At 51.0% G+C, this 23158-nt stretch overlaps 1 protein-coding gene across 5 annotated transcripts in view; it reads right to left on the minus strand.

Moving 5' to 3' along the window:
* Positions 1-23158, minus strand: part of VWF (von Willebrand factor) — a 134846-nt gene that overhangs the window by 48139 nt on the left and 63549 nt on the right. For all 5 annotated transcript variants that reach the window (XM_087855562.1, XM_045781154.2, XM_087855563.1 and 2 more), the window contains 10 exons: positions 21523-21683; positions 13754-13857; positions 12373-12511; positions 9706-9840; positions 7320-7466; positions 4680-4820; positions 4367-4480; positions 2730-2886; positions 1737-1895; positions 914-1049 (listed from right to left, as the gene is read on the minus strand). In XM_087855562.1, coding sequence (XP_087711688.1) covers positions 914-1049; positions 1737-1895; positions 2730-2886; positions 4367-4480; positions 4680-4820; positions 7320-7466; positions 9706-9840; positions 12373-12511; positions 13754-13857; positions 21523-21683 — 1393 coding nt within the window. The remainder of the gene's footprint in view (positions 1-913; positions 1050-1736; positions 1896-2729; positions 2887-4366; positions 4481-4679; positions 4821-7319; positions 7467-9705; positions 9841-12372; positions 12512-13753; positions 13858-21522; positions 21684-23158) is intronic.

The following is a 23158-nucleotide window of genomic DNA, read 5'->3' on the forward strand; positions in this document are numbered from 1 at the left end:
GCTCTAAGCTCTCATGCCTGTGTGGCTCAGAACCCCAGGCCAGTGTTGGAATCACCCCCTTCTTTATTCCTTACAGCCTCTGTTTCAACATGGGGAAGGTAGGCAGGCAGGATCTTACCGGGAAGTTAATTCCTACTTCCCCGTGGCCCACACGATTTATTGCTTCAATCTTTAGTTAACAATGCATGAGTGACATACTTTCTAGTTTCCTGTCTGCTAGTAAATTTGCCCCAGGCCGTGTTCCCCCTTGTTTGTACAGATGGCCGTGGTGGGATCTGATTCTGGCAGCTGTGGCCACAGCCCTTCCCCAGAAAGTTGAAGTTCTCAAGTTCAAGCTCCCATTAGGCTCGATCAGTGTCAGGGTGTGGTGTTAAACTCATCAACGTCTGAATACATGTTCCCTACTTGGGAGCAGAGCTTCAGAAAGCTCAGAGCCCACCCTGAGGACTCCTTCTCACCTCCCCACAGGCCAGCTCCCAGAGGCAATCCGAGTGAGAGGCAGGGTGCAGGGATAAGTGTCTTCCCTCCCAAATACAAAAGCCCCGTCCTGGGACCTCAGCTGTGGCCCCAAGTTGTCTATGTCATACTGAGGGGTCAGGGCTCTGAGTAAAAAAGAAATCTGACTTCCAGAGGCACCTGTCCTTGGACTAGATGCGACCTCCAGGGGCAGTAAGGGAACTACCTCCTTCCTTACGTGAGAACAGGCTAAAAACCCCAGCCTCTTAGGAGGTGTTTTCTGGGGAAGCAATGTGGTCTGTCCTTAAAGAGAAGCAGACTAGAAACAAAAGAAACCAACCCAACACTCAACCTCTCAATTCACATAGCCGAGTCCTTCCCCAGACCTCCACCTCTGAGCAGGACCCAGAGAAGAGAATGAGACTCTTTGCTTCAAACACCAGGGGGTCTGCTTTACCAAATCTGGCAGTGCTCCGGGTCATCGGGGTCCAAGGTGATCTTCTTTCCCGAGGCCAAGCGACGACCAGCCACCTCACACACAGGACAGTCTTCAGGGTCGATGCAGGTCTGCAAAAGCTCATCCAGGATTTTCCCTGCAGGACACATCCCTCATTAGCAGGCAAAACTCTCACCTTTCCCATGAGGAAGACTCAGTTTTAACTAAAGGGGCGTCCCAGAAGCTAGCTCTGCCTGCCTCCCTCAGGGGGCACCTCACCACCCAGGGAGCAACTTTCCTTCTTTGGGCCTTGATCTATGCCTCTGCCAGAACGGGAAGGGCTATTCCTTCACCCTACCTCACCCTACCTCACCACACCCAAGCCTCAGCAAAAATGAAATCTTCTCTCCAAGGGTTTTCTCATGCCAGCAAAGAATATAGCTGATTACTCCACGTCTATGCTACCCCCTAGAGTAGCCAGTAGCCACAGGCAATGAGCTAAATTTACATGTGAATTGACACTAAACAAAACTGAAAATTCAATTCTTCAGACACAGAAGCTATGTTTCAGCAGAACTGTCCCATCCTTGCAGAAAGTTCTATCACAAAGTGCTCTCGGTGATAGGCCCATAAATCGGGGTACACATGCATTGTACAGGAGCTCAACCTGACAAAATCACGGCTGGCCTGGCTTGGATGAAAGGGCACCAAGAAGCAGGGCCCAGGGTGGCAGGAACGGAGACAGGGCAGCACGGGCCAAGGCCGAAGAGGAGCACCAGGGGGAAGCGCCCTTCCTGCTGGCCCAGCCCTCCCGCCCGTCCCGACCCCAGGGCAGGTGCCTTACCTGGAGGGCAGTGTGCGTGGCAGCCTTCAACACACTGCACAGGGCACGCCAGTGGCTCGGGGTGCTGGCACGTGATGGGACAGGCAGGGGCACAGCTGTTAAAGCGCCACTCGCACTCATACCCATTCTCGTGGAGATTCCTTTCCTCGCAGTTCTGGGCTGTGTAGACAGAGCACAACCAATCTATGCAACCCGAGAAGCTGGGACTGCAGCCAAGTCCCCCCAAGAGATGGTGATGAGACCCCTGGGGGTGATGGCCCTGGGGAGGTGACAGTGATGGTGGGGAACTAAGCAGCTATGGGAGTCACCAGTATTCGAGGCCACAGGGGTTTTAAAGCCCCTAACCAGGGGTGCCTGGGTGGCTCAGTCAGTTAAGTGTCTGCCTTCAGGTCAGGTCATGATCCCAGAGTCCTGGGATCGAGCCCCACGTAAGGCTCCTTGCTCAGTGGGAAGTCTGTTTCTCCCTCTGCCTGCTGCTCCCCCTGCTTGTGCGCGCTCTCTCTCTCTCTCTCTCTCGAATAAATAAAATCTAAAATAAATATAAAAAGCACATAACCAGGAACCAAATGGTTCTGAATCGGTTTTCTGTATAAAAACAATCAGCTGCTCACACCTGAGGAAAACAGACTCTATAGAAATGTATGCGTTTCTCACTCACACTGGCAAATACAATAGCATCTAATTAAAAGATACTGAATTTAATTGATAAATTAATCACTTAATTGACTTCCCTCTTCTCTTCGTTGCTGTCCCATCTTCTCCCTCCTCTGGAATTTCTCTACATATTAATGTCTTCAATCGCTGTCCCCCGTCCCTCCTCACTCACATCAGTGTCTTAACTCCCTTCAGCCCCCAGCCATCCAGCCCCATATGGGAACTCTGTCTTCTCTCCCATGAGGGAGTCCTCCTGCACCCCACTTTGAGGTCTTAAAGTCTAGATCCATGAGGGGATGAGGGAGGGTGTCTGAGACCACGAGGGACATCAGGACTCACGACACAATGTAGCTGTCCTCCAGGCCACCACCTTGCCGTGCTGGGCACACACATGGGCATAGGCAGCAATGGTGTCACAGAAGCAGGCGCAGTCCCCAATGGACTCACAGGAGCAAGTGTCGTAGATGCAAATGTCCAGGTATGGCTCAGGGGCCACCTGCAAGGGAGCCGCAAGGTGGGCCCAGGCCTGGGCAGAACTTAGGAACTCTGGCTCTTGGTCTGGGTGAGAACATTCCGGCGCTCAGAGTAGGGCAATGGGGGGCCCCGGAAGGAGGGAGGCATGCTGGTCCGTGGCCCAAACAAGGAGTGGGTACAAAGGCATAACTCCCATGTTCTAATCTGGACTCAATAAGAAAAGTTGAATACAGGAGTGCTACTGGCCCTCATAGAATGTAATATGCCTTAGAATTGTATAGAACTTCTCTTCGATCCATCTTTCCACATACCTGCTCAGCCAGCCAGCCAGCCCCACAACCCACTCCCAACCTCACGGGTGTTTGGGTGTTTCTACGTAAAACAAGCAGATGTACAAGCTGGTCACCTTCCTCCCTTGCCTCCATTCCGCAAAGCGAAGGAGGAAACGCATCAGGACTGCTCGCATGGCCTCGCTGAGGTGCTGTGGGGCTATTCTGCTGGACAGCCCAGCTGGCCGGGCCCCCCCGCACTCTGCCCCCAAGCCTAGCCACCCCCCACCCGCATTCAACCACGGTAACCACTTCCCACCATCTCCGCCCCCACACACCGCTGCCCACACTGGCCTTCTCCAAGGTAGTTGTGACAGGAATGAATCCAGACACTAAGGGAGTCATTGTTTCCAAGACATTCCAACAATCCTGATTCCCATGGCTGCCTGGCTCTCAGCATTCCTCCAACTCAGACGCCCAGGGTTTCCACCAAACCGGGCAGTTCTGTTTACCCTCTGGAGTATATCCTCAGGGACTGCAAATCAGGGGATGGATAGGAGCAGCGCTGGGTACAGGAATTCGGCCAGTCCCTCCCACGTGTGGCGCCACAGAGCGGCGTGGGTGCGCACGTGGCTGCGTGCACGTACATATGTAACTACCCACATACACGCACATACGTGTGTCTATACATTCATACAGAGACAGAGAGCACACGAATTCAGCTTTGGGGAGCTGCTTGTCACCCTTTGAGATAAAGACCCGAAAAGAGGTCATAAGATGACGCCTCAAAATCCCTAGAGTACAGGCCAGAGAAGCGTTTCTGTCAGACAAGAAGCCGGAGCTCGAGGCCTTTCTGAGGGCGTGGGGTGCTCAGGTCGGGCATGCAGCAGTAACAGCAAGATGAATCCCTGGCTCTCGTGTGGGAGACAAGATCATTTGTTGGGGGACAAGCCCTAAGACGGAGGCCAACAGAGAAGCACTGACAGGGGCCTAGAAGAACTACACCTTGCCCAGAAGAAGAAATGATTCGCCAGGCACGGCTCTCCTACACCAGCCGTTATGCCTCCTGTTTCCCGGCCTGAAGCCAAGAAAGGGAGCAAAGAGCTGACGGGATATAGGTCATGTCCAAGCCTCCAAGGTAGCATCTGCAGTGCAAAGCTCACGCTCCGAGGGCCGGAGCCCCCGGACCAGCCCTCAGCGCTCTCCTGCCTCCATTTAGCCCACGGCCCTCACCAGCCTGTTGCAGTCCTGGAAAAGATCACTGGTGAGGATCCTGCAGGAGGAATCCACCATCGTCTGCTTCATGAGGTTGTTGTGGCAGACGGCAGGAGACGAGTCCAGGGGCACCTGGGGAGCAGGGCAAGAGGACACAGTCAGACCCCCAACCAGTCAACCCAGAAGGATCCAAGAGACCCTCCCGGCGAGCCCTGCCACCCCGGCCATTCATGCCACCCCACGCCCCACCCCACCCCTCAGCCCCATGAGACTGGGGGGGGGACGTTCCGGGAAGCAGGCCTCCAGGGTCCTACAGAGAGCCCAGACATACTTTGCTGGTGTCGGCACACTGCGGGTTCACTTTCCAAGAATTCCCAAAGTCCACAGGGTCCTCTTCCAACTGGAGGCTGCTGCTGGTGAAGTCATTGTTCTGGACACCATCAAAATTCCCGCACAGGCCACACACCCGCTCCTGACAGACAAGATGAGATCAATCGTGAGAATTGTAAACCTTGGGGCAAACTCTTTGACTCCGGGACAGGAGGGCTCCCTGGGGCAGCGAGGAGGCCGGCTCGTCAGAGGAAGGGGTGGTCGGCAGAGGGACGAGGACGGAGACCCAGAAGCAGACCAGGGCAATCGGCAAAGCCGGGTCCCCGCCAAGGTCTCTCCCAGGCTTCCTCATGCAGCCCCTCTTAAAGCTAAACAGGTCATCCATGAAGAGCGACAACCCACCCCCGTCCCACAGTCCGCCAAGGGCAGAGGTGAAAATCAGGCAGCCTTGGCCCTGGTGGCTCCAGGATAAACCATCTCTCCCCCCAGTAACAGGCCGAGCAGAGAGAGGAGGTGCTTCCACATCACGTCAGTGAGAGCGCACAGGTCCACAGGGGGAATGTTCTGGTCCTACTTTACTGTGGACAGGCAAGCCCATTATCTGAACAACCGCAGTCTGTCCAGAACAGGCTGGCCTGGACTCTGCTGTGTACTGAACGCCACCAGGGCCAACATCATATCTCATGTGTCTCCGTGTTCACCTCTCATGCATACAACATGCACGCGCGTGTACTTACGCGTCATCACTGAATGAATGGAAACCATCACATGAGGGCTACCTAAAGAACTGAAATATCTGGCCTGGAAAAGAAACTGTGCGATGCTCTTGAAATGTATTTAGAGCCCTGTCTTGGCACAGAGAGACGTGACTTGTTCCATTTCACTTCAATACAGAGAATTTGGTTTGGTACAAGGGTGAACTTACTGGGAAACATGTAAGAAGAATGTTCTCACAGTTGGACAAAGGGCCTCATGGCCCCCAGAGTACGGCCCCTGTCCTTGTAAACTACGACTCACCGCAGTCCCTCCTCTCCAGCTACACTGGCCTCCTTGCTCAAACACTCCAAACACCATGCACCGGGCGGCCTTTGCACATATGCTATTCCACCTGCCTAAACTCGCTTGTCTGGATATTTACATGAGCCCCTCCCTCCCTTCCCTGAAGACTCTGTTCATGTCACCTTTGCAGACGGATCTCATCAGGCCAACCAAGTGAAAATACTAGCCCCACTAGAATATGATCTCCACCAGGGTTGGGGTGGGCAACACCATAGCCCCCCAAAGATGTCCATGCCCTAATCCACACATGGCAAAAGGAACTTTGCAGATTAAGGTTAAGGCTCTCGGGATGGAGAGATGGTCCTGGCCAATGTAGGTAGGCTCAGGATAATCACAGGGTCTTACAAGGGGCAGAGGAGGCATCAGAGTGAGGAGGGTGAGGTGACAGGAGCAGAGAGGGAGATCGGAAGAGGCTGTGCTGTTGGCTTTGAAGATGGAGGATGGGACCACGAGCCCAGGAATGTGGGCAGCCCCCAGGAGCTGGACAAGGCAAGGAAACGGATTCTCCCCTAAAGCCTCCAGGAGAATGCAGCCCTGCCAACCAGCTTTATACTTCTGACCTCCAGAACCTTAAGATAATAGATGTTGCTGTTTTAAGCTACTGTTTGTGGTAGTTTGTTAAGCAGCAGTAGGAAACTAAGACAGGAGTTGAAACATTTATATATGTGTGCATATATATATATATATATATATATATATATATATACACACACCCATATATGTACATGTGGGAATGGATGTGTAGATATGTAGATAGATGGACAGATATCGGTGGATATATAATAATATATATTATGTATAATAACAATATGTATAGTATATACATAATATATATATAGTTTTTTGCCTACTGTATCCACAGTGCCCAGAACAGTGCTTGACACATCCTAGAGCTTAGTAAGGATTTGGTGAATAAATGAATGTGTGCATTGTAATGCTTTCCAGAAAGAGAGTGGGCACAGTGCAGCCTCACCTCCGTACAGCTGAAATGAACATCAGAGATGTCCCTGAGACTAAATTAGCCACCAGGGCAGACAAGCACTTGTCCCACACATGTCAGTTAGAAAAACAAAGTCCCAACACGCTGTCGGAACCTGGCCACAAATACCACCACTTTCACCAAAGCAGGGTATCAGCAGTTCTGCAAAGAGCTCTCCAAATGGGCTGGTCAATGGCTCAATGGCAAGGCCACACCCCAGAATATTTTGCAGGGTTGTCATAATAGTGTGAGTGACCGGTTTGCCTCTTTCGGTTAAGAACCCTTAAGAAAAGCTGTTGCCTGATCTTTCACTTCCTTCTTTTGTGGATATAAACTGCGTGCTTAGCAAGGCCAGTCAAGGAACTGTTTGCTGGGTGGGGGGACAGGGGGCCTCCCACCATCCTTCCTACATGCAGCTAATTCAGGGAACAGCCAAAGCGGACTCCACACCTGGAATCCATGGTCTTACTTGTGTCGGGAGGGAGACCGGGCTGGGGGATCACCCACTCTCTCCTGAGACGGTGGGTAGGGCCCATGGGCTGAGGAAGGTGCAAACAGTGAGTCACAGACAAGATGAAGAGGACACAGAGAAAAGCCACTGACCTGGTAGGTCCGCTTCAGGCTCACGGAGATGCTCAGGCGGTGGTCCCAGACCACGGAGAGCGCCTTGCCCAGCAGCAGGATGACGTACTGACCGGACTCCACCACCTCGAAGTGGGTCTCATCCTTCATGGGCTTCTTCACATTCACCTGAAGGATGACAAACACGAGAACAGGGAGAGTGGAGGGCAGGCAGGAGTGACCGGCTCCTCCCTCTGCCCCACACGCCTGCCTGCCACCACGGCCCTCTGGAACGACAAGTTGCTCACCCCACCTGGTCACAGCATGTGCATTCCGGGCCAGCACCCTGCCTGGATGTTTCTGGGTCCGTCTTGCCTATCACTGGCCAAGAATCCTATGACTAGCGGATGGCAGCAGAGGTGGCAGCAAAATCATAATTAGGAGATTAAAAATACAATGAAGCCAACTAGCAGAAAATAGCCGTCACCGTACCAAAAAAGGAATCTTTGATACTGGATCATTAAATGCATGTGGTCCCCTAAATTGGTTTTAACCTGAATAATATCTGAAGCATCTCTAGGCAATTCATGTAAAAATATCTCCATTTATATAAATGAGCACTAGACTCTTCCCTTTCCTTCCCCCGCTCTCCTGCTCCCCAGCGTCCCTGTCATCAGAAGCCTCCGCTGACAGAACAGGGAGACTGAGGAGGTCAGCTCTAGTGGCAGGAATCATGGATTTCAGTTTCCAGAAGGATTCGGACCTGAGCCCTTGACTTAGCCGAATTATCCCCAGTGCTGAACACACAGAGCCTATTTCAGCATGCTTGGCTGACTAATTTACAAAATTGAAGTCGTTGCTAAGGGCCTGTCACCCCTTGGCAAGGATTCTCTCCTTAGTGATATACCGCATGCAGAGCTGATCATGAGTGCACAATTCCTATTGGACATCACTCCCTGTCATCTGTCCTTTGAAAGAGAATTGACACTGCTGACCCACAGTTAATAATGGGGAATTCGCCCCCCGACCCCGAGATCAGTGGTGCATATTTGCAAGAAGGCAGGGATGCGGGCTGAGACTGTGGAACAAAATGAAGACACCAGGACAGGTCTGAGCCCAGAGCCTGCTCTCCCTAGTACAAGACGCTCAGACCAGCAGAAGTGCAAGTGTGGTGTTCAGACCCACTGGCACTCCGGATGCAGATTCCGGGGTCCCGCCCAGACCTACGAGTCAGAATCTCAGGGTGGACTCCAGGATCAGTATCTCAAACAAGATGCTAGGTGGTTCTTCTGTACCCTTCTGAGAACCACTTCATAAACTCTTAGTACACAAGGACTGAATCTGTTTCCTTCTCTTTTGAGCTCTTTTTAAAAGATTTTATCTGAAAAGAACTGAAAAACACAAAGTAAAAGACCCCAAAACACCATTACTTCCCAAAATAAATGTTTGTGTGTATTACATATAATGTATATGTATATATTTGTGTATATATTACATACGTGTGTATATATGAGGGATATGTAAATATGTGTACATATTATATATGTATATATCACATGCATATATGTGTGTATATGTATATGTATACACGTATATATGATAGACATATATGTGATACATATGTAGATATATATAGATATGTAGATATGATCGATATGTATGTGTGTATATGTATATATATGATACGTGTTTATATTATGTATATGTGTGCATATGGTATATGATATACGTATACATGCTATTTATATATATTATGTGTACATACATGTACACATGCACACATATATTACATATCTGTACATGTGTATATGTGTATGCATATATATACACGTGTGATATGTCTGTGTGTTACATGCATGTGTTATATGTACACATGCGTGTATAAATGTGTGTATATTTTATGTGTGTGTGCATATAGAGATATATGTGTATTACATGCATGATACACACGTATATGTATGTGTGCTAATGTGTATGTGATATATGGATATCATATGTGTGCATGTGTGCATCACATGTACGTGTGTGTATTGATATGTGTGTGTGTGATAGTGTGTACATTTATATCTATATATTTCATATACAGAGATATATATATATGAAAGGGAAAGGCCTCCTGCCCTCCAATTTCCACTCCACCCTCCAGGGGTAAGCACTATGCTTTGGCAGATAAAGTTACCCATTCTTCTCCCCACACATCTCTGCCCTTTATTTTATTAAGATGGGATTGCATTACCCATAGTCATCTGCAACCTGTTCTTCTCATAGAATATGGTAAGGTCGGATGACACAGCTCTACCGCCTGCTCCTTAATGGCTGTACAAAACTCCATCACCCAAGTTCTAAACAATGCTTGATGCCTGCTCTTAATCAGCTGACAGAAGAACAAAGACGGTATGAGGGTGGAGGGGATAAGGCTGGCACTCACCTCCCCATCAAACAGTTCAATCTCTCCTCCTTCCGCCAGGATGGTGACCCGCTTCTTGCATTTCACTGAAGGGTAGCTGCACCCCTCGTTCCCCACCAGGATCCGGAAGGTCCCAGGGTTACTGTCACAGTAATCCTGGGGAAAGGGGGTGCCAGGAGAGAAATATTATCTCTGCTACCTCTCCCCAGATCAGAAGACGGGCATCTCGTCATCTCAGACCATTGAAGGATACGCGTTAAAGGATATTACCATGTCCATGCACGTGCATGTGTGAGACAGAGAGAATGAAACTGAGAGAGAGGGAAAGAGAACGGGATGGGGTTTGGGGGAGAAAGGACATGTGTGTCATCTTCAGCCATTACATATGAACCAGAGTCAGCGAGCACAAGAGAGAGAAAGTTGGAGGAGGGGGGAATGGCCTGTGGTATGCTTTGCTGAGCACATGAGCCTGAAGGCCCCTACCCAGAACCTGTTAGTGCTTCGTCTTATCCAGCTAAATAGGACAGTTTGACCACATGGCACTTCGTGGCTCTCAATTCTGGTTGAATCCCTCTGGACTGCTGGCCCAGAAATGTAACCAAAGGTCATTTGACAAGCTCCATGGTGCTGAGCTACCACCTCTGGTTGGGAATAGAGGGTGAGGGAGAGCTGGTCCTTTCTGGTCATTTGCATAGAAAATTAAGGAAAGGGGGACATGTTTCTAGCAAATACCTCCCCATGATGACTATTGTTGTGGTATGATAGGAGAAAAAAAAAAGGCACTCAGAAAAAGGTGTGAGCCTTTGTTCTGCCACTTATTGGATACATTGAGCAAGTCACTTACCTCTCTGATACCCCCCGACACACAGACACAGACACATACACAAATACAATCTGCCCTCTAAAAGACAGAATCAGCTAACAGTGGGATTAAGTTAAATGGGTCTGTTGAGTTAATGGGACTGTGAAGGGTAAATGAGGGAACAAAGGTACAGTTGCTTTATACGTGGTTCTTGTCATCAGCTGAGATTTGGCTAAAAAAGAGTCAAGTCTTGATAATACGCCCCAAAGGAAGAAGGGAGAAAGGGGAGGATCCAGGACAAAGTATCAGAAGGGGACAACAGGACTGGCTATGAAGGAAATCAAGCAACCCACAAAGAAGTACAATTTGAAAGGGACTCTGACACTGGCCCACTTGGGAAAGCTTTAGCTGGGCAGGGGAAAGCTGGGGAGCAGTGGATCTGACCAGAGGCTTCTCAGGGCACTGAATTAGTCTAGTCATGTTTTCTGCGGGGGAGCTCACATTTGAAATTGGCTAGGCAGTTGAGCCCTAGGGTTGGTGTCACCTCATCTTTTGATACTAAGGTTGGGAGGCAGATAATCAGAAGACAGGCTGCCATATATAATCTGTAGCAAAGCTCTAGAGGGGGATACACCCCAGGTTCATAAATGTCAGTAAAACCATTTCATAATGCTCATGCCCTATCTGTCTCCCCAACGCCCTGCATGCCTCTCTGGGGCCACACTGGGACAAGGGAGATGGAGGCTTGGTTAGCTGGTGCCACTGCTCACTCCCAGCATGCTCTGAGCACAGCTGCTCAGCGCTGCTTCCGGTTCCACCCCACTCCCAGCATGCTCTGTGCTGCTGCCAGTTCTGCCCCACTCCCAGCATGCTCTGTGCTGCTGCCAGTTCTGCCCCACTCCCAGCATGCTCTGTGCTGCTCCCGGTTCCACCCCACTCCCAGCATGCTCTGTGCTGCTGCCAGTTCTGCCCCACTCCCAGCATGCTCTGTGCTGCTGCCAGTTCTGCCCCACTCCCAGCATGCTCTGCAGACGTGCATGCCCAGGCACCCTCACTGCCTGACTCAGGGGCCTCACAGCTCTGCCTCTGGGGCTGAGGCTGCTACGGGTTTGTGGTCCTCCCTTCAGAGCACGTCAAGCTGCTACCCCTCCTCTCGAGAATGGAGACAGAGAGACCACATTTGTTTAAAGCTTCACAGAGTCAAGTTGTCTCATCCCTCATGAGAAAAGCACTCATACCTCCTTGCTTACTCACTTTGGTGTCAACCAGCAAGAGAAGTTTACAGGAATCCACATGGTGAGGAGAGGGAAGCAGAGCGACCAGTGCCCTCACTCACCAGCTCAGATTTCCTGGGCAGCATGACTTTTCTGTGCCCCCCCTTCTGAACTGCACTAGATGGAAATGGTGAACAATAGGATCGTAGGGCAGGAAGCCAACTCCAGGGATTATTCCGACAGTCCCTTGTCCGGGGCCACTCACCAGGGCACTAGCAGGGAGGGTGAGGGGGCTCAGTCCAGCCTGGGCTCCCTTCTCACAGTGCATCCTGACTAAGACTACATCTGCCAAAAGGAACCGATGCGTTTTTCTAACTCCATGTGGGTGCAAACTTCGGCTGGTGGCAACATTGCCCCCACACCCATCCCAATCAACAAAGGAGTTTCGCCCTGTTCTTGTAAGTCTCCAGGTCAGCTGAAAGAAAATGGACCATTGCTCTGAGTTTCAGGGTCCTCTTTTAGGGGGTGGAAAATTGCTCCAGTAGAAATCAGCCCCAGAGCTGTTTCTACAGACGGAACAGCAGAATCTGACCCAGAAACCCCCAAAGGGCAGTCAGCACCTCCCGGCCCCTCCAAGAGACAGACAGCACCCCCACCCTCCCTCACACTCACCTGCACCAGAACGTACTGGCACTCCCCAGGGAACAGGTATTTGAGGCCGTCGAAGGTGAGGTAGTGAGCCATGCCGATGGCAGAGCACGTGGCATCACACACGTGGTCCGTGCAGTTCCACTTCCGGTCCCGACAGACACTAGAAACAGTAATGGCCAGGATGACCAGCGTGGTCCATGGACCATGGACCGTGTGATGTGAGGGGCTCTTCTAGGCATTGGGGAGCGAGAGACAATGAACGAACGCAGATCACTGTGGGGTGCCACCTAACCCTCCAGGAAGCCTCTAGAAGTGAAGGACCTGCTGTCTGTGGGGTGTGGATGCCAGAAGGCAGTTCACAGTCATAAACAGTCACGTTTTTAGAGCACAAGGCCAAGGAGGAGAGAGGGAAGCCTTGCTGCTCTCCTGTTACAAGGGGGAAAGCGAGGCAAAGAAGCAAACAGGTCACCCAGGGTGATCGGGCAGCCACAGGAAGAAGCCCAGATGCTCTGAGGACCACCTGCTATGGATTTGCTGAAGTTCAGCCTCCCTGGAACTTGCCTGAGAGTGGCCATAGGGGCTCTACAGAACAGAGCCACTGAGGTTGAGAGCCCTCTGAGGTGAACAGGGAGAACAAGACACAACAGCAGGAAAGTTCTGAGTTGGGAAAACAGTGATCGACCATCAGCTTCTGCCAGGAGAGGTTTTGTGTGTACATAGCTATGTTTAAATCTACAGTGATTTGCCCACTACCACAACACCCCATCCCCCCACAACCACCCTGTAACCAGAGCTGACATCAGGAAGCCCACTCTGTGCGTCAGAGGTGGTAAGCTCAGACCTCAGGCCTGAGAGAGAGCTAAGCCCCTTCCAGGTCTCAGCCCTTCCTGCCTCTGTCCACGTGGACCTTCCCCTGAAGCTATGCACAGTCCAGAAGTCACAGCATAGTGAGTGAGTGGAGCAAAGGGCCAGTGAAGGGTGGCCACAGAGAAAAAGAAAACCAGCCACCCTCAGAAGGTCCTTTTCGAACCGTGCCATTACAAGGATATTTACAGTATGCTTAGGGGACAGTATAAGTCCAGAGAGGGACCTGCCAAAGCCCATACCTTTCAGCAGCTTGGCCACACATGCAGTGACCGATATGGGCCAAGGCCTTTCTTGGAAACACTACTCTCTGGGAGAGTGTCTATGCAGAGTGAGCACAGGTGAGGACAAAGATTCTCCCCCACTTTACAAATAGAGAAACCGAGGCACAGAGCAAAGGAAAAGAATAACCGTGTTCCCACAGGGTGCTGGAGGCAAGTGTCAGAGGCCCCGTGGCCGTGTGGGCCCCCGCGTCCTCACTCCCGCTCACCCCACCTCAACGGCTCGGTCCCCAGGAAAGCCTCTCCCAGGGGCTCACCAAGTGTTGCAGTCGATTGTCACGGTTTCTCCTGGGGCGTACTCTCTGCCTTGGTGGAAGCAGGGACACCTTTCCAGTGCCACACACCTGTTCTCATGCCGGACCTAAGGGAAAGGAATCTGAACGTCTTGGGGGCCATAGTGAGTGATCTAAAGCCCTGCTGGGAAGACAGCCTCAAACACAGGCCAGGCCAGGGAACCCACGCCCAGGCGGGGGCTCGACAAACACGCATACCCGTCCACACTGACCCCCATCGCTCAGCGGGAGACACTCTCTGCCCTCTGCCCTCATACCCTGCTGGGACTGTGGCGAAGAATCTCTGGTTACCTGTGGCCGAAGCCCCTAGAATATGCATATCTTAGACCCAGTAAGTCCACGCAGAGGATTTCTCCAAAGGAAATAGACTTATGGACAAAAGTTAACATAGAATCATTAACCATTGCAAAAAATGGAAACAACCAACCAAGTGTTCAACAATAGGAAAATGATGAACTGCGTTAAGGAATCTCCAGGTAAGGGGAGCTCTGGAGCTATTGGAAGGGCCTGTGGAAGACTTTTGAGTGCTGTGAGAGATACTGACGCTATTCATTTTTGAAACAGGAAAAACTGTACCTGCATATGGTCTCGATTATAAAACTATATATATATATATCAAAACTATACACACACATATATATGTTTGTCGAAAAAAAGGTAGAAGGAAATACAGAAGTTCCAACCCAATGGAAGGCTGAGATAGTGGAATAGGGGAATTTCATTTTCTTCTTTGGTTTTTAAAATTTTTTTCCAAATGTTCATCAGTGAGCATGTATCATGTTTACAGTGGAAAAGACAGATGCTATATTTAATAAAATTTACATGCATTTAATATGCTGGAGGTGAAGGCTGCATACTGGCCGTGAGGCAGGGGTGGACCAAAGCCAGAGTCTGGGGGCCTGTTCCAGCCCCGCAAGCCCGCTCCTCACCCAGCCCCCCGAGATTCTGACACCCTCCATGGGGGTATGCTCTGCTTCCCTGCCCTGCGCCCACGAAGAAAGCACTGTGTGAGCATGTTATACTCCTCAGGTCTGTAGGAGGCCGGGTGGGAGAAGAACTAAGACCCACTGGCCCCAGAGGGCTCCGGAAGAGCTGTCCAAACCCACTCTGACCCCAGTGTGTAGACATGCTTCTGTCGCAACCCCAGGAGGCAGCCCTGGCCGTCCGCTCTGGTGTGGCCTAATCGCGGGTGATCTAAAAGAGCCCTGGGTCACCATCAGGTGAAGGGACCATGGCACTTTGGTGCCAGAGCTACCTAAGGGGTGAGAAGTTCCTGGTCTGTATGTCAGGACCCGTGTGCTCCAGTCACTTCCCAGACAAGCCTGAGTTCCCAGGTCCTGGAACGGAACAAAGCCCTGGGGACAGGGCCGTCTTGGCCTGAATGGAGGGCTTTCGTGTCAGGGACCGTAGGCTAAAGTAGTGCGTGTAGATGTGTGTGTGTGTGTGTGTGTGTGTGTGCGTGCGCGTGTGTTGGGAAGGGATGGAAAGAATAACCTCCACTACTTAACCACCACCTTCACCCAACCCTAAGTCCTCAACAGCTAAGTGAAGGGGGAGGGTAGGAGCACAGAGAATGAGGAAGAAGAATGTCGGCCATGTCCCATTCTTGGAAGACAATGAGCTTAGGCGTCCAGTAGGGAAGATGGCAGCTTGGGAGGCACAGGGAGGGGGCAACAAATGTCTCTCTACCACAGCCTTCAGAAGCTGTCACAGTTAGGGTTCATTCCCACATATCCGCCCTGACGCCCAAGCTTCACCAGCTCCGACTTAAGTCTGAAGCCTGCCACCTAGTGGCTACTCTAAGAAGGACCAGTGCATTTGCCGGGGAAGTGCAAAGAGCTCTTCAACACCCACACCTACCGCTGATGGAGACCAGACAGCAAGTCTCCTTATTGGAAACGTCATGTGAGACAAACGTGATGCACAGGGAGGGATGGCAGGAAACAGAGCCCTGCTCACCTCCCCTCCCCTCCCCTCACAGAACATGCACTACCCCTTCACCTTCGAGCAGAGTGAAGGCTCCCACACCTCCTGGTCTGCATGCGGGCTCTCTTCACCCCTCTCCAGGATATTCAGCCCATTGGCAAAAAGTCCTGCACACCCAAGGCTCAGGGAGCCCCTCGCCTGGCCCGGGAGTGAGTCCCAGCCCCCCTCCAACAGACATAAACTTAAATCCCAGCTTGGCCACGAGGTAATGTCACCCCTGCTGCAGCTCTCGTTTCCTCCTTCCGCCTTCTCACTGACAGAGCACAGGGCTCCTCTGAGCTGACTCACTGAGGATCACGGTATTCAGATAGGACCTCGGTACTGGAGGAAGACCGCTATAGACGATAGGGTGTGGCGTTAGATCCATAAGTGAGAGCTAGACAGGGGACAAAGCATAACCTTAAAAGGAAAGAAGAGGGTTTCCAGGCCTCACCTCAGTACCGCTCTAACGTGGGAGAGAAGATCAAATAACACCAGCCCAGCCAAAACACCCAGAGAAACACCCAATCCTAAAGCCTTAAAAAAAAAAAATCCCTGGATCTAGAACGATAAAGGCACAACACAGGGCATGAACAGATCTAGAGGAAGACAGGGCAGACACGTGGGGTAAGCCAGGATAGCAGTCCCCAACTGGGAAAAGTCACTGGAACATCGTGTTTAAAATGAAGAGAACCATCTCTGCCTAGTGTTTGTCCCTTTGGGACACCGATAGGATAACGAGAAAAAGTTAACAAATGCCCTTCCAAGACTTCAGAATGGGACAGGCAGAAATCGTCACTAGTCATTAACTTAGCGCATCTTGAGTAAGAATGGTTCATGACAAGAACATGGTACTAGGTCTTGGGCAGCTCCAAGAAAAATTATGAAGTAGAAGAAAATTGGTTTTGTCTCTCTTCTCTGAAAAAGCCCCACCTCGCCCCCCCCCCCCGCCCAACCCCCATGCATGAACACCATATTGAACCATTCTCCAAAATCTTTTTTGCCTTCCGACTATCCTTTGCCCATTCTCCCTACCCCATCAATACTTCCAGCTCAACGCAGCTGATTTCAACTAGATATTTGCTAAGGAGGAAAGAATCTGATTAAATAATTCATACTAAGGTGTGAATGACTTCCTGTGAGGATTTGTAAGGCTGTAAGCTTTTCTAAAACTCTTGTTAACCGAAATGAATTTAGGCTCATTATATGTCAGTAAGTCTGATTAAATGACCAATCATATAAGGAATAGGAGATATTTTTGAGACAGAATGGCTTTCGGGACCTTTTAAAAGTACATCTCACAGGATTTACAGTGCCCACATGTGATGCCCACCCTGGATGGGCCCCGGAGCCCCAAACTCTACATTTCAAAAAAGCGATGCCGGAGTTTTTTAGGCTTTTTATTGGGCCAGTGAGAAAACCAGGCATCGAAGGATCAAAGAGATGAACATATTTCCCAGCTGCCAAGGGCTTCCTCATAGCAGCTGAACTAGGTACCAGCTAGGGAAGTGTCACTACTAGATTTCAGAGGGTAAGTGAGGGTCCCCCCGACAGGGGTGCCACACCTTCCAAGACCTCCTCACGGAACAGAGGGAAGCAAACAGGGCTGAAGGAGCCCAGTCTGGGACCCAGGAAACCAGGATTTCCACTATAGAACTATGTAGCCTTGAGTGGTTCTGGTCCCTCTCTTTCCTCAGACTCCCGTGTGATAGAAGGGGCAGAAATCGCGAGTCCTTAGGGCTCCTTCTCGCTTCACCCCTGGACGCTGCTCCTGAAGAGAATTAACTGGGTGGCCTGAACGAGTGAGCTGGGCAGTGGGTTGTGCTTTGCTGCCACCTCGTGGTGAATGTGGGTAATATTCTAACAAAGGCAAAACCGCTCAACTAAAGGAAAAGACGGAATTTTTTCTAAAGCAACCTTTTATTTTATTGATCTCGTGGGCCTCCGAATGTGGACACTGAGGTATTAAAATTTCTCCCAGTGTCTAACATCCTACAGTATCTCTCCGTTCATAATATGATTCATGGTTTTCCTCCACAAGCTTCTAACAGCAGTCATCAAAATACCACTTACTAAGCAACTTCTATGACCCCACCACTGTCACTGCCAGTTCTCCCAACCATCCTTCTAACCCAGTTTTACAGATGAGAAAAGCCAGACTCAGAGATTTTCAGTGACTTGCCAGCCCATTAAGTAAATGTCAGGAGCCAGGATTACACCTGGAAGGACGGGACTCCAATTCAGTGCCTTTTCCACGCAGCTTCTCCACCAACCATTTATCTGGGAGGGCCCTGGCCACATATTGAAAGCATTCCCCGGACTTTGTTCCATGCAAGGAGACCTTGGCACCAGTGGCAGGAGCAGATGAAGTGGCCAGAAAACCCCAACTTTAAGCAGGTTCCAAACCTGGCACAAACTGCAAAGAGGAGAGACCCCCAATGTGTTCCCAACATTTTCAGACAGTTGCTGCTGGCCTCACAGTGGACACCGAGCAATGTCTTGTAGGGGAGAGGCAGTCTTCCACCGAGAGCAGCGCTGCTCAAAGCGTGGTCCCCTGGCCAGTGCCGGTCTGAGGTGATGTAAGTATGCAAATGGAAGGTGCCGGGAAAATCATATGGCACTTGACCTGAGTAGTACATCACATCTGTTGAATCTAATAAAAATGGGGCGTCATATTTTGTATGTCCTTGCTTTTTGTTTCTTTTTTCTGATCATTCACTTCTATTGTATTTACAAAACTTTGGTCCACGACAGATTGAAAATTTAAGGAAACAGGCCCTTCACGGATCTCTCCTGTGGACAGGAGGAGGAGGAGGTCAGCAGAGCCTCTGAGACTGAGCCTCAGTTATTTACAAAAAGAATTAAAGGGGCACCTGGGTGGCTCAGTCGCTAAGCGTCTGCCTTCGGCTCAGGTCATGATCCCAGGGTCCTGGGATCGAGCCCCACATCGGGCTCCCTGCTCAGTGGGGAGCCTGCTTCTTCCTCTCTCACTCCCCCTGCTTGTGTTCCCTCTCTTGCTGTGTCTCTGTCTGTCAAATAATTAAAATCTTAAAAAAAAAAAAAAGAACTAAAGCTATCCCTATGATTCTGTAAGCACTTGCACATACAATCCCTTCGGGCCCACAGCCAATGCGTGATGAAGACAGAACAGGAATTATGTGCCCATGTCACAGATAAGGCAACTGAGGCTCAGAGAGAGAATGAACCCTCACCCAAGGGCGAGTGAAGCCTGAACAGAGAGCTCGGCCCTCTGCCCTGTTCTTCCTCCAGTGCTCTTTCTGCTCTCCTAGATCTGGCCCCCAGCAAAGAGCTCCTTCCCCACCCCCACCCCCACCCCCACTGGCCCCCTCTCAGGTCCACAGAATACAGCATCCCCAACCTCTTCCCGAAACCCTCGGTCCCATGCCACATCCTCACATCTCCCCCAGGGGACAGGCCGCACAGAGAAACCCCCCTGGGTAGGATGTCTACACCGTCACACGGGCCCAAACAGCTCCTTTCTCTTTGCACTGCGGCCAGGAACACGTGTCCGGTGTAGCAGCCAGCACACTGAGCACCTCATAAATCACGGACTGTTCTGCTCTGCAGAATCTAGCCTCAACGATTTGCACCTCCGTCGGCATCCTAATGAAGCAGTTGTGCAAATAACCCAATCTCTTACACTCCGAGCTTTTGAGCTTAGAATCCCCTGCGGCTGAGGTTAGAGTCACCTCATTGTATGACAGATACCTAAAGACTGTCAGAGTGCACGCCAGATGCTTCGGGAATGCCGGGGAGCTCCTGACAGTGTGCCCACATCCTACGTGTGAGGTCTCGCTCTCCACTGGAGATTTGGGACAATGATGCCACTATTGTGGTTATTATCTAAGATATCTGTTCTGTTTGCTTCATTGAAAAAAAAAAAGTTTATTTAAAAGAGTGTCTGATGCTGACATAATCCCCTGACAGCTGCCCCTTTTCTTGCCAAAGGCTTCCCTGATGTCTGGAGAATTTCTCCTCCAGGTACAGTGAAGGGACAGTCAAGTAAGAGGCCCTCAGGGGCTCTTTGTAAAGAGCAATGCAGAAGCTTCCTCTCCCCCGTCCTATTTCTTGCCCCTATCCAGCTCTGAGGCCCCCTCATTTAGCCTCCTGGAATAGCCCCCTCCCGCGAAGGCACCGAACAAGACCTTCCAGGTCAGGGGTGCTCCCAGGCCGATCTCTAGCTCCCCCACTAGAAAAGATAGTTCAGAATCGTCAGAGGCTAAGGCAGAGGAGAACACCCCAGGGAGAGTGAACAGCTAGTCCCTCTGTCTTGGAGGAGGGCTGGAGGGAAAGGAGATAAATCACGGGCCGTGCGCACACCCCAACACGCAGCCCGCCTGGGCCTCTGGTGATGGGTCCCAATTCACTCCACAGGATACTGGCAGCTCCCACGGCCCGGGACCCTGCCCCTCAAGCCAAGACCTGGGCATCGCTGACGCCCTGTACAGTCGTATGACAGCCATCCTGCCCTCTCCCATTTTGGCCTCTATGACACCTGCCCCAGCCCCACACTGCTCACTTTGGGTACAGGGGAATCGGAGTCAGGGAAAGCAAGAAGACGTGATGCATTTGAAAGAGAAAAACCCAGAAGTTACATCCTTCAGGGTGACAAGAATAACCTGTGTATGCAGTCGTCCCCCGTCTTATCCACAGGGATACATTCCAACACCCCCAGGAGATGCTTAAAATCGCAGATAGGACCGAGTCCCATATATACTGTTTTCCCTATACACACATACCTATGATAAAGTTTAATTTATAAATCAGGCACAGTAAGAGACTAACAGCAATAACTAAAAATAAAACAATTATAGCACTCTACTGTAAGAAAAGTGATATGAATGTGGTCTAAGAAGCTTACTGTACCCACTCACCCTTCTCCTTCTGCTGATGATGTGAGATGATAAAATGCCTTCACAATGAGGTGAAGTGAGGGGAACGGTACAGACAGTGAGACAAAGCTTTAGGCTACTGGACAACTGCTTCTGGACCAGAGTTGACGGTGGGTAACTTTCACCGCGGGTAGGGAGGCGACCGTAATATATGTGTACAAAACCGGCCCACAGGTAGACTTGGGAGGGAGGTAAGGAGTCTGGGCACACTCAGACCCCTGCCGCCAGCAGCCATCCAGAACCAGGTGGTGGCAAAGCAACATGCCTTGGACAATGCAAGGCATCCTGGGAACTGCTGGCCACAGGCTGTGTGTCTGTTAAGAGCTGGCCAAGACCTCGTGACTCACTTCCCAGATGAGGAAAGCCAGGCCCAATGAGGGGAAGGGAGTGGGGCTGGTCCCTGCTGGTGAAGTGGCAGCCACATCAACATCATCTCTTGCAATAGAAAGTTCTATGCGTATATTCAAATAATATGCAAATATATGTGTGCCCTCTCCTCTTTATAGGAGGAATGCAGCAGCGCTTGGGAAAATTCCAGGGGAAATGCCTGTTTTCACGTGTATTTTCTGGAAATACTCGTTTTGCTTCCTGCGGCACCTCTGTGCACGAAGTTCCTGTGTTTTTGTCCGATCTCCTCAGGATGGACTCCAGACACTTCCCCACCATCTGCCTTCCCGGCTTTGGTGGCTGAGTCAGCCACAGAAGACTGTCCCCACCCCTGTCCCCAATACCACCTCTGTCCCCGTTCTGGCTTAGCTCCTGTTTCTTCCTCTCTCTGCTCCAGAGCCCCCTGGCCCATGCTTAGCCTGCGGGCAAAGGCAAGGCTGCCCACCCTCTGTGGATCTGGTGGCTTACCATGCCCGGGGGGCAGAGGCAACCGGAGACACAGCCCGTACTCATGCACTGCAGGTCGTAGTTCTGGCAGGTTTTGGCACACTCGAGCCCTTCAGCCCTCGGGTTATCAGCGGGGCACACCAACTTGACCATGGGGGGCCGGCAGGACAGGCTCCTTTTGCCTTGGAGGTAGAAGAAAGCAAGGAAGTCAATGCATCTCCCTTCCACCCTGTCCTTGGCTCCCCCCACCCCAGTGCAGCCTTCCAGAGACCCAGCCGCCCACTCCCTGGGATCAGGTGCCCCTGTGGGCCTCACCCTGAGCCAGGCTCCCCCAGTGAGACTGGATGGTGGCTTCATCTACTCATCTGAGCCCCTGATCTTTGCCTACATCGAAGGCATCTCTCCTGCCGTCCGCATCCCCATGTCAGCCCACTCCTCATTCCCCTAGAACCTGCCGCAGCAGGTTGCATTAAATCAGGATGCACTGTGGTCCAGGCCGAGGCTTTAAAGGACCTGCGTCTGGGTGCTAAAAAGGAACCTTTGTGGGCCCCAACCGGACCGTTCATAAAATGGTCACAATTTAGCCACAAAACCTTTAAGGGGGCTTTGCTTCCATGTCATCTTCTGCCCAGACACTGGCCAGCCCAGTCGTCCTATTTAAATCTGCTACACTCTGTCCTCCACACTCCTCCCTGCCCTCCCTGCTTTGTCACCCTCCATCCAATCACCTCTAAAGACACCCTTGGATATACTATCTAGTTTACTTATTTGTTGATTGCCCACCCCCCCACCAGAATACCAGAATATATGTTCCATGAAAGCAGAGGGGTTTTTTTTAAGACCTTAGAGAAAGGCAGCACAAGCAGGGGGAGTGGCAGGCAGAAGGGGAAGCAGGCTCCCCGCTCAGCAAAGGGACGTCTGCTGGATCCCAGGACTTGGAGATCATGACCTGAGATGCTTCGCCGAGTGAGCCACCCAGGCTCACCAAAAGCAGGGGTCTTGTCTCCTTTGTACATGGATGTGTCCTATCTCCTGACAGCGGGTGGGTATCAATGGCTGATTGAATAAATGATGACAGGAGGATTGATACAGCACATTCCTTTCAAAACCCCCGATGCACTTCAGGGCATTTATATCTTACTAGATCGAGCACTTACTATCTCCTGTGGACAAGTTTCAGCCTTATTTTTGCACAGAAAATCTGTTAGGAAACTGAAACTCTAAAAGACTAAGTGCCCTTCCAAATCGCACAAAATTTTAGGAGCTTTCTGACTGCAAAAAAGACAGCACTTTCCAGGAGCTATAGGCTAGAAAACAGCTACGTGGGTAGAGATGCAAACAACCACTGGAGAGAGGGACAGAAGGACTTAGTGACCTTCAGATCTGCTGTGCATACAATTTCTGTGCCCCCCAAAATTCACATGTTGATGCCAAAGGCAGTGGTGACAGGAAGTGAGCCCTTTGGGAAATGACGGGGCCATGAGGGTAGTACCCTCATGGATGGGATTCATACCCTGAAGAGAGCCCACTGAGCTCCCCAGCCCCTCTCGCCCTGTGAGGACACACGAGAAGTCTGCAGCCCTCACCTGGACCTTGCTGGCACCCTGAACTTGGACTTCCAGCCTCCATCACTGTGTGTATATTTACAGGACAAATA

This window comes from Ursus americanus, chromosome 25 (genome assembly GCF_024610735.1).
Source record: "Ursus americanus isolate L20-20 chromosome 25, mUrsAme1.1.p, whole genome shotgun sequence".
NCBI classification, from domain to species: domain Eukaryota; kingdom Metazoa; phylum Chordata; class Mammalia; order Carnivora; family Ursidae; genus Ursus; species Ursus americanus.